This window comes from Ischnura elegans, chromosome 9, assembly GCF_921293095.1.
Source record: "Ischnura elegans chromosome 9, ioIscEleg1.1, whole genome shotgun sequence".
Taxonomy (NCBI): domain Eukaryota; kingdom Metazoa; phylum Arthropoda; class Insecta; order Odonata; family Coenagrionidae; genus Ischnura; species Ischnura elegans.
In genome coordinates this window covers 39,014,530-39,026,754 of record NC_060254.1, presented here as the reverse complement: position 1 = coordinate 39,026,754, position 12,225 = coordinate 39,014,530, and the positions used below count along the sequence as shown (strand labels likewise).

At 41.3% G+C, this 12,225-nt stretch overlaps 1 protein-coding gene across 1 annotated transcript; it reads left to right on the top strand.

Moving 5' to 3' along the window:
- Window positions 1-5,169: 5,169 nt before the first annotated feature.
- Window positions 5,170-11,835, top strand: LOC124165350. The gene is made up of 2 exons (XM_046542707.1): window positions 5,170-5,472; window positions 10,376-11,835. Exons 1-2 carry the CDS (start codon window positions 5,337-5,339, stop codon window positions 11,056-11,058), a joined length of 819 nt encoding a protein of 272 aa, XP_046398663.1. The 5' UTR covers window positions 5,170-5,336; the 3' UTR covers window positions 11,059-11,835.
- Window positions 11,836-12,225: the final 390 nt, after the last annotated feature.

Below are 12,225 nucleotides of genomic sequence, written 5' to 3'. Positions count from 1 at the left end.
AAGTTTTACGGGGATCGAGATTAGTGGGCGTGGTTGATTCCTGATGAAGAAAACGCACGAATAGTCAAAATGCAAGCCTGCTCCAAGTCCTCAGCTGTAAGAGGGTGGTAAATGGGGGGGCTGTTTTTCCTAGCACTCACCTCGGGAGGGTTTTGACGCGGGGCGTGGCAGGGGGCAAGAATGGGTTTCAAGGTAGTGGACGATCGAAACCGTGCACATGGGTTCCAAGGAGCGTAGGATTAGCATTTTGAGGCTGCTTATACAACTAAAAAGGTTGATTTTCAATCGCTACTTACATTCATGCTACCTCATAGTTTGAGCGGAATTAGCACAAAATATTCTTACACTGTTGAAATGAGGGCCACTTCACTAGAAGGGCAAATTAATTTATAGGTAGGTACGTAAACCATTTACAGGTATGATAGAGTTACTAAATCGTTTGATTCATTGAACGTCACAAAGCTTCCTGAAGCTCGAAGAAAAATTCTTTAGTCGCAGTTCACCCGAATATTCTTTTTGAGTTTCGCGCGAAGGACGTGGCAACGTAGCAACCGTTCACTCCGGCGTATATTCATAACATCTATGTATAATTTATTATCATCTACATCTACATAATACCCTGCGAGCCACCTCTAGGGTGTTTGGCAGGGGGTGATCAATCACCAGCATGCAGCATGCATTTGGACTCCCACATGCACACCACACCGTCCAAAAAACGTCCGGAATATACTAACAAACTATACTACTATATGCTGTTAGAAACAATAATTGAATTAAGAAACATGCATTAATTATTACATAGGTTAGTAGGCTACACTACAAGTCATGCAATCTATTTACGAGTTCTATAGCTGCTGTTATAATCTCTTATTGATCGTGGAAAAAATGACATTCGGAATCTGTCTGTTCCACAATCTATCTCTCTTATTTTATTTATATGATCTGATCTTCCGTAGTATGTTGGCGTCCGTAAGATATGGTTAATTATCCATACAATATAGAAAATTTCAAACACATTAAGAAGTGTTTCTATCAGTTTTATTTTTTCTTTCGAAGTAAACTGTAGGGCTAGATCATTTTTAAACATGTTCGTTAATTGACAACAAAATATGTATTCTAAAAACACGCTAAAGCCACTTTATTTATCTACATTAATGTTTGCAACTTAATAGGGAAAATAAATGCTGTATACGTAATAGTTTACCCTAGGCTGCATTACAAAGTGCATAAAGTTGACAAAGCAGCTACTTTTACTGTGCGTGGAGTCATTTATTATTATTATATTGTACAAGTTACAAGTTGGCTATTTGCCAGGTGGTAACAGTTTATACAAAATAAAAAGAAAAACAAAAATATTGCAAATGAGAAAAACATTACCAAAATGAAACTAGAAAGTGATTATTTATTTATGAAAGTGAAATATTTAAAATTCAGTGATATTATTTTCCAATATTAATCCTATACACCTCTTCTTGAAAATCCTTACGTTGTTCGGGTAGGGCTTAAACAGTTCTGCAGGGAGTCTATTCCATTCCGTAATCGTCCTGTTGAGGTACGAGAATTTCTTTACGTTAGTCCTTTGCGGCCGGTATTTCATCTTGTATTGGTGATCATGCCTACCAATATAGCTGGGGTATTCAATCTTCTTCCGTAGTTCCCCCCATGCCTTTTCCCCTTTCGGTGTGCGGAAGAGTGCGCAAAGCCTATTTATTTTTCTTCTCCGTTCTAGTGTGTCCCATCCCAGTACTTTCAACATTTTACCGACACTTACGGCCTTTTTGTGTTTCCCCATGACGTACCTTGCTGCCTTTGTTTGCACCTTCTCGATGGATTCTGTTTGTCCCTTTTCATACGGGTCCCACACTAGTGACGCGTACTCTAAAATAGGCCGGATTATTGTCTTATACGCCTTCTCCTTTGTAGTTCGATCACTTTCCTTAAGATTCCTCATCACCCAATGCAACATTTTGAACGCCTTTTTTGTTAATTGTTCGACATTTGCCTCCCACCCTAAATCTTTCATTAAATACACCCCTAAGTATTTACATCGGTCTTTGCTCTCTATTTATTGCTCTGGCGTTTTTCTGAATTATTCATATAAAAATATAAATCAGAATTAAAAATAAAATTTTCTTTAGAAAGACGTATTATTTATTATTTTAGGATGCACTGAAGCCAAAATATATATTTTCAAAGTACAGCGGAACATCATTTTGACGCCGACATCACGTGGTTGATGAGGGGAGGGAGACCATTATTCCCACCATGCAACATTCGTCAAATAAGGAGTTGTGGGAAGAGGCATGTATGGCGAGTGGTGACTGAAAGAGAGTTATTTTTTTTTCTTATTATTTCCCATACCACCGAATACAGCGCATTTTGGCCATTTTACGTCGGGGTGTTCCACAAATTTAACAATTACAAGTGTAGGAACAACCGCGCTCTGGATAGTGGATATTCCACCCAGGCGGGACTCGAACCCGCGACGTCTTGTTTGGAAGGCGAGGATTATATGCCGTCGCCACAGCGGCCGGAGAGACAGCGCAACTGGCGAGACTGCGTGATTATATTTTCATACATATTAAGTATAAATTGAGGGCTATGGTGGGAAATGCGCCCAACGCAACGTCTTTATTCATTCGTTTAACAATAAAAATAACACTTAGGCCTTAACATTGGGTTCCATAATAAATAATAAATTATGTAAATATGACGAAAACAAGTATCAAATAAAATCATACATAACAATGATATGTAACAAATGCAATAAGGTGGGTATGAGGATGAAAGCCTTTGCAGTTAGCTTTTTAAAACGGTGCGGGATTCAAAGAGGTTGAGGGTAAAAAAAGAATTAGAGGCGGCATTGAAATGGGAAAGTATATCCTTGCCGTTCTCGGTGGTGGTGGGGTAAAGTCCTCGCCTGCCACACCGTAGGTCGCGGGTTCGAATCCCGCCTGGGTAGGTGATCCCTACATCTACATAATACCCTGCGAGCCACCTCTAGGGTGTTCGGCAGGGGGTGATCAATCACCAGCATGCAGCATGCATTTGGACTCCCACATGCACACCACACCGTCCAAAAAACGTCCCGTATAATAACAAACTATACTACTATATGCTGTTAGAAATAGAATATAGAATAGAAATTCAGAAACATGCATTACGTTTTACATAGGTTAGTAGGCTACACTACAAGTCATGCAATCTATTTATGAGTTCTATTGCTGCCGTTATAATCTCTTATCGATCGTGGAAAAAATGACATTCGGAATCTGTCTGTTCTGCAATCTATCTCTCTTATTTTATTTACATGATCTGATCTTCCGTAGTACGTTGGCGTCCGCAAGATATGGTTAACTTCGTCAGAAAAGACACTGCTCTTGAATTTATCTAAAAGGTTTAGTCTATTTTTCAATCTACGGTCCGACAGAGATTCCCATCCGAGTTTATCTAAGAGGTCAGTTACACTAACAAGACTATCGTAACGACCTTTCACATACCTGGCAGCTCTTCTTTGCACGCGTACTAACTCTGTTATTAAGCCTTTTTCATGAGGGTCCCAAACACTGGCAGCGTATTCCAAATGTGGTCTAACGAGGGAAAAGTAGCTAATTTCTCTCACTTTGTCGTCGCACTTTCCTAATATTCTTTTAACAAAACCCATTTTACGATTAGCTTGACCGGTTATTTCTCGAATATGTTTATTCCACGATAGATCATTATTGAGTCTAACCCCTAGATATTTCACAGATTCAACTGCCTTTAACTGCGTGCCCCGAATGACATAGTTACGCTGTAGGGAGTTATTCTTCTTCCAGAAATTCATTACGACGCATTTTTTCCAAATTTAATTCTAACTGCCAAGCATCGCACCAAGCTTGGATAGCAGCAAGGTCATTTGTTAGTTCATCTATATCTTTGCTGGAACGGATTTCTCTGTAAACTACAGCGTCGTCTGCAAATAATCGTAACTTACTCTGCACTACTTCGCCAATGTCGTTTATATAAAGAATTGTCGTTTATATAAAAAATTGTCGTTTATATAAAGAATCTACCCAAGGCATTGGTGATAATATCGTGCTTTGTTAACCCTCCGTTGTAAATGCCTCAATATATACTGTTTACGGGGAAATTGGAAAGAAAAAAATAAACAATAAACGGGAAAAAAGAGATCTTTGGAAAATTGACAATCGAAATTGTTGGATAGCGTTAAGTTTTTAAATTGCAGGACATGCTAGCTGGAATATGGAGTGAAAAGTATCAACGCATTTCTGAAGGACCCATTCATAATTCAATGAAGAAATTTGATGTCGGATGTTAATCGGCGGAGAGTGGGGAGTATTCTACATCTACATAATACCCTACGAGCCACCTCTAGGGTGTTTGGCAGGGGCTGATCAATCACCAGCATGCAAGAGAGTTCCCACATACACCACACGGACGTAAAAATTATATCCACAAGGACACAAAAAAAATAGTCCAAGTGAGAATGGTATCTCTTCACGTGAAGAGAGTCTGAGGAGAGGTACACCTACATATACATTCTACCCCGCAAGCCGCCTAAAAGGCGTGTGGCAGGGGGTATTTGGACACCAGCCATTTGCACATAAAAAAGAAATGCACTAACGAAGTTACGACCGGCATTTATTTAAGTCCTGTATGGTTCGGGGGAAAAAGGAATTCGCATATCTATCCCTTCGGCAAAATATCTCTCTTAATTTATCGCCTATTTCGCCTAATTTATCGTCGTATTGAACTAAATTTACTTTTTCTTCTAAGGGGGACAGTTGCCCCCTGCTGCTTCTCGCTGGGTACGCCCATAAAGGTATGCGATTTTCGTTTTATATGTTTCAAAATCCTCCGCTTACAACCGCCGCGGCGCCTCCCCGCCTTGTTCAATACGCGTCTCCCCGTTCCTGTCCCATCCGCTACGCACCCCCTGCCAAACACCCTAGAGGTGGCTCGCAGGGTAATTTGTAGATGTAGATGTAGATGCACCCAGCGGCAGCGGGCGGCGTCCGACAACGCATGGGAACCACATTTTAGACGCCCCGTTCTGCGAGGCGGGCGGGAAAGCAAGCGGTCGAACAATGGCGGGCGGCCCAGCACAGTGTTGCGCAGTCTCGCCGAACCCGCCCCTCTTAGCAACGCCCGCCCGCCCGCTTCGGACGGAGCGGCAACGCGGCAGAGGAACGCGAGCGGGCGGGCGGGCGAGGGACCGACTTGCTTTCTACGGGCATATGAGCACGGGCGCGCGGAGCGGGAACGAGGCGGAGAGAAGACGCGAGCGACGGTTGGATTGCATTTGAAGGAAGGAATAGGCGTTGGAAGACAGGATGGACCCAAGCGAGCAGCTCATCGCGGAGGTGCACAAGAGGCCCTCGCTGTGGAACCTCAAGGGGAAGGCCTACTACAACCGCACGACCGTGGACAGGGACTGGAAAAAGGTGGCCGAGATCACCGGACTGTCGGGTGAGCGAATTGACTTTAAAGCATCAATAAGATACAAACAGCTGTAGTAATTTTCCACACTATTCGTTCAACCGGTTTCAACTTTTACACGTCATCATCAAGAGCTGTCTCTTTACACGTCACCTCCTGCCAAACACCCTATAGGTGGCTCGCAGGGTATTATGTAGATGTATATGTCACCATCAAGAGCTGTCTCTAAAGGTGCATATACACTGTGTAACATGTTATATATAACTTAATTTATATAACATGATACACAGTTAAAACGCATCTTTAGATTTGCCAGTTTCAACGTTATTGCCATCATCATTACCTAGAGCTGTATTTCTCTAAGATACAGCCCCCTATAATGACTTGTAAACTTTGAAACCGGATGGACGAATTAAATAGAATGAAAAATTACAACAGCTGTTTCAATCCTATTGCAATGAATTTCCGCATAGTGAACTCGTCAACAATCGATCTTATTGAAAGAACTTATACAGAACAGCAACAACATCTCATTTACGACATTCGATGATAGATTAGGAGACGTGCAAGCGTACCTATAGATCTACACGATACATCTAATTGATAACTACCGATCACCCCTAAAGTTTTTGCAGGTATGAGTATTTCACATAAAATGTCGCTCAGCTACAGGTGTTACCGAAGTCACACGTGGTCATACGTGACAGAGGTAGCTCTCACCAAGCAAACTCAATTGATATTCGATATAATCGATATTCTTGAGATACGCCAACGGACAGTAGCAGTAAGCACCATAGAATACTACAGTAATGGAATGCATTGCAGTAACGGAATGAATGGTGTACATTTCGTGAGAGCCAATCCTTGCCACATATGTGCGCGTGTGTTTCAATAGGAACCTATAATTTATTTTAGGTTCCTTAGTTATTTAATGGTTGATAGCTAATTGAGAAATGAGCTCGCCACTAGCAAAAATCCCTGCCGTTTCTACGCTAGAAGGATATGTTAACGGGAAGTAACTTACCAAATATTTAACTAAGTTAATACGAGTCAGCCGCGCGGTAAACGCAGCCATCACATGGGATATTACACTCACCAGCTGGGCCGTCCGCCCAAAGTTGCACTGCCACTGCAGTGGCGTGACTCAACCTGGCCGCCCTAGGCACATGGAACCCAGCCTCCCTCCCTACAGACCCCTGTGGGCGAAGCATTGCTGAATGCCGTTGGTTCATCCAGTGTTTTGTCCTCGCCAAATATCACTGCTTTTGAAGTCTCGTCGCTTCCTGCCAACCGGTCGTCTTGTTTACTTTTTCGCGTCAAATGGGCTCGTTCTCCAATCCGTCATTGTTGTCGATTGTGATATCGTTTGAAAATTAGAGAGAAAACCGACGGCCTTAATTATAACCCTTCAATTTTGAAACAATAAGAATACCTTAGTTTCATCACGTACATTTATTACGAAACTTTACTTCGACGATAGCCTATGAATTACCCTAATATTTTTCCAAACAGCATGTTTTGCATGTTATAGCTTCAAAGGCAGATTGCCTTCATAAGTAGGATAAAGTAGCTTATGTGACACATGTGCAATCAAATTCTAAAGTACATCAACGAATTGAGCGGCGCCTCATTCGCCGCAGTTTGAAAAGGGAGTTTAGGTATTATCTACAGTATCAGTGGGAGGGAAATTTGAACATTATTTCCCTCGTAATCTTGTTAATCTTCCGCAATGCTGTTATTAATACATCATTAAAGGGAAATGCAGCGGGATATGTGCAATGTTTAGTACCAAATGAATTGTGCAGCTCATGCTAGTTAACGAAAACATCTCCAGAACTTCAATTTAATTTCACTCGTAAACTGACCGATCCGTAAAGTATATTTTCTTACAATTAACACTATAGCCTTTTGTTGAGAGGTAAGGAAAGAAAAATATGTAAAAGATCTGCCGCAATACCACTGCAAATAATGCCAATGCGTTATTAAAGTCAGTTTGATTTAGAGACACTAGCAGACTGGTCCGTTCCTGTGCATGAAAACTCAAACGAGATTGCTCTATTATCAGAGAAGGAGTTGGCATAGTGGTAAGGCAGTGGATTATCATCCATAGTATTTTGAATGTGGTGGTTCAAACCTGCCCGGGAGTATATTTTTTCGGAGGTGTCAAATGCTAGTAAAACATTTTCCTTATCCAATTTAATGCCATTCCTCCACTGCTGTCTTCACAAAATTTGTATATCGAAAATTTATTTTGTTTTCCTCGGAAATCGTTATATATTTGTTATTATTCTTCGTGAAAAATTATTTCGCGAACAATATTTCACGAAGAATATGGAACAAATCTTAGGCATGTATTCTTCTGCATCATCTCATCTTTCGCATAACCCTTTCATTCGGAAATATAAAATACCCTCCAGTAATTCAAGCGACAGCAGTGAATAATTTCTTGAATTCCGCAAATGTTGCTAACCCTGACATTATGAGGAAAGAATGAAATCGTAAATCTCTCTGTTCTGCCTCAACTTCACTTTTATTTTCCTCTATTTATCCCTTCTGCCGTAGTATAGCGGTAAGCCATTTTAGTAACAGAGGTCTCTTAGAATATGCTGCTAGCGTATGGGATCCTTGTGAAGAAGGAATCATAGCTGAAATCAATCGAGTACAGCGCAGGGCGGCTATCCTTCGTTTGCCGTCGTACTATGGTAGACGTGATCATGAGAAGAAAATAAAAGATTAAGATTGCAAAACAAGAGAGATTTAAAATATCATTCTTCCCTCGTACTCTAACTCGGATAGCAACGTTGTGTCTACTAATAGGAATAAAGGCGTCACTCACTAGGGTGACTCATTGCATACGATTTTTTCAATAATTCTATCCTTGCATGTATTTGCTATAGGAATAACTAACCATTGTTAAGTTTTGTCTTATGAATATGCATGCAATTTTGCTAGTATGCCTATTATTTCTACGACCGTGTGGTGTGCATGTGGGTGTGCAAATGCATTTTGGTGATTGGTCACCCCCTAGGTCACTAATAGGGTAGTTTCCTTCGTCAAAGAAAACGAAAGGCATTGATTGCGATTCGTTACCCACCAATAGTGTATTCATAATATACAAATTATTTGGTTTTAGAAATCCCAGTTTAGACTAATGTTAATGGTTAATTTTAACTTCATTTGAAAAAGGCCAGATTGGCGCCCATGCGATGCCACTCCATGTGACGTCACAGGGACCTAGTTTCTATACGAGTAGATAGGAGTTTTACATCGTCTTAGATTACCAATGCATGCATGAGGCACAGAGCTCAGGGAAACATGTCTTAATAATCACCTATTAAAACTGCCTAAAGACGGAAAGGTTTCTTCGTTTGATAAGGTATTAATAATAATCCTTATTCAAGCCAAGCGCTACCAGCTAGCATGGTACTCAGCTACCTTCTAGCATCCTGCGTCGTATCAGCGCTCAGAGCCTTGCCCCAAGGTCACCTCAGTTGCGGCAGCGGGAACCAGGACGACCTCGCGCGGAGTTTTTCCCGGCATTCATACTTACCCGTCGCGTTTTCGCGTGCTTGGAAATTTTCACTTTTCATTTAATCGCGAAAAATACTTATCGTCATTTAAAAATCTACAAGCGTGAAATACGTACTCCAGGAGTAATAATCTTTCGATTTAGGCAATAAAAAATATTAGGAAACCACCCTATTGCATGCATTTTTCCCTCTTTTCTGGTTTTTGCTTTTTGGTCCATGTGTCCCTTTCCGGCATTACACTAGTTTTATGCAGCGCAAGGTTATTTATCCACTTAGTAATTTTTATATGTATTGCATTGTTTTATTAAACTAGCATGGAGCAATGCATGATCGGTGACAGCTCACACCGCCTCATAGCATGTGTTAGGGCCTACTCCTTCGACGGCTACGAACACGTAGGTAGCGTGCTGCATGCTAGCATATACGCATTAGTTAAATATTTGGTAAGTTACTTTCCGTTAACTTTTTCTTCTAGCGTATAATCGGCTGGGAATTTGGCTAGTGGCGAACTCATTTCTCATTAGCTATCAACCATTAAATAGCCATAGGTTCCTACTAAAACACACACGCACATATGTGGCAGGGATTGGCTCTCACGAAATGTACACCATTTATTCCGTTTCTTCAATGCATTTTATTACTTTAGTGTTCTTTGGTGCTTACTGCTACTGTCCGTTGGCGTATCTCAAGAATATCGATTATATCGAACATCAATTGAGCTTGCTTGGTGAGAACTACCTCTGCCACGTATGAACACGTGTGACTTCGGTAACACCTGTAGCTGTGCGAGATTTTATATAAAATACTCATACCTGCAAAGAACTTTAGGGGTGATCGGTAGGTATCTACATCTACATAATACCCTGCGAGCCAACTCTAGGGTTTTGGCAGGGGATGATCAATCACCAGCAAACAGCAATGCAGCATACAAGAGGATTCCCACATGCACACCACGCCCACAGAAAATGCGCATACTAACAGATTATACTTCCACATTCACGCAAAGGTAAACATTGCCAACTACTTATGAAGTTAATTTGCCAATAACGCTAGAACAAAGAAAACATGCTCTCACAAACACGAAGTAAATTCAGAAACATGCATTAACGAATTCATAAGTTAGTACGCTACACTACAAGTAAACCAACCTATTAGTAAGTTCCAACGCTGCCGACATTGTCTCTTATTGATCGTGGAAAAAACGACATTCTGAATCTCTGTGATTTACAGTCTATCTCTCTTATTTTATTTACATGATCTGATCTACCGTAGTTATGTTGGCATTCGTAAGATACGGCTAACTTCGCCGGGAAATACATTTCTCTTGAATCATGCATAATTATGCAGATGTAGAAGCGTAAATTGTCGTTCGCACACTCATGACACTTCTGTATTTTTTTCAGTGGGGACCGCCAAAGTCAGGTGGAAGAACCTACGAGATCACTTCAGGAAGGAACTGCTGAAACAACCCAAGATGTACGAGAACGGTCAAGGGGAGAAGGTAGCCTCTAGGTGGATCCACTTCAACTCCCTCCTGTTCCTGAAGAACGTACTGAAACCCAGGCGAGCCAAAGGGAAGCTGACGGTGGTCATCGAAAGGTGTCCCGATTCCAACCCAGGAGGAGAAGCGGAGTACACGACGGTGGACGAAGACAGCGTGGACGGGAACGCTTCCGCAGCCGACGATAAACTGCCCGCTCAACTACTTCAGGCTGCAGACCTGGACGCTACCGAACTGCCGGCTTCGAAGAAGAAGTACAAGAACGAGCCGGGTTTGTCGGAATGCGACGCTGCCGATATGTCATCGCCCGGTCTCGAGGCCAAGTTTTTGAAACTGGAGAGTGGCGAGAGATTATCGATACTGCAAGCTCAAGAAGACGACGATCTCAACTTCCTCAAGTCCCTGATACCTTACATGAAATCCCTCCCGCCCATAAGGAAGTTGATGATAAGGTCTCAGTTCCAAAATCTGCTCGCGCAGGAAATGATCAGCTGTCAGAGTAGTCCCGACGTATCGCAGCAGAGTACTTCCGGATTCGCAACACCGTCAACAGCGGGCGCCTTGATGACTCCCAATCAGATGTGAATTTGTAGATACCTGAGCCAACGGAAGCCTTATGGATCGTGTTATGTATTTTTTTACTTTGAACCACTGGTCTCAAACTCAGGTAAATTACTTAACCGCACATTTTCTTCCATCATGAACTACAGGGTGTAACGCCTGATGTACAAATAGGAGTGAATGTATGGAGCTGACAAGTTGAATTTCATTTACAAATGTTTTCGTCAGTCGTCTCTGACTGAAAGTAATCATTCCTTAGCGTATGTACTTACATTGGAAATTACAAGGGGTCTAAAAAAACGCCATCCCGTGGCATTAATAAGGAGTACAAGTATGTAACTCAATACTGACAAGTTTAAGTTCAATATGTTTTCAAGGTGTTCGCCAGTGGGCTATGGCTGATAAGATTCATTCCTCGGCGCTTGTTTTTACTTCAGGAAATACTATGTGTGATCCTGATCCTAAAAATAGCCAAGGATATGATTTAATGAAATAGGGGATTGAAGCGCCCTGAATTGATTGCGGCATTCTTCATATTGAAGAGAATGATCTGTGCTCTAATTCACTGGACTATAATGTAATAAACTCAATTTATTTTTCGCTGTTATTTCCACCACTGAAAGGCGTGGAACGAGATTTTCCACCAAGGATATTTTTTTTAACGCAGGGCTTACATTTTTCGCATTTCATTCCATACACACGATGGTTATATCATGTGCACACTCTGATAAAAATGTCCACATATTATGCCAATACAATGTAATTAATTTCTAAATAAATATGATGCTCGAACGAAAATTTCGCCACACAATCATTTTGGACCCGATTTTTAACCTATATTTCTTTCGAATTGAAGATCACCTAATTTTCCATCGTCTGGTGGTGACAACGAAGATAAAACGTTCATGCCCAAAACATCATCATTCGGAAGAGAACCCGAGAAAACTATTATTCTTGAAGTGGCTAGTTAGTAGTAAAAACAAGCGGAGTAGCTAGTTTTTAAATCAGGAATACGAAAAGTATTTGTTTTGCGTCGGTCGCTCAGCCGATTAGGGGGCCGATCTAAGGGCGAAGCAGCACCGGTAATATACCTACTGTATTGAGCCATTGGTTTCGAAGTTTTGCAGATGCTTTCATTGTTTACAACAACTTCCTAATTTTTGTGAAATGAATAATATGTTTCATGCAAAA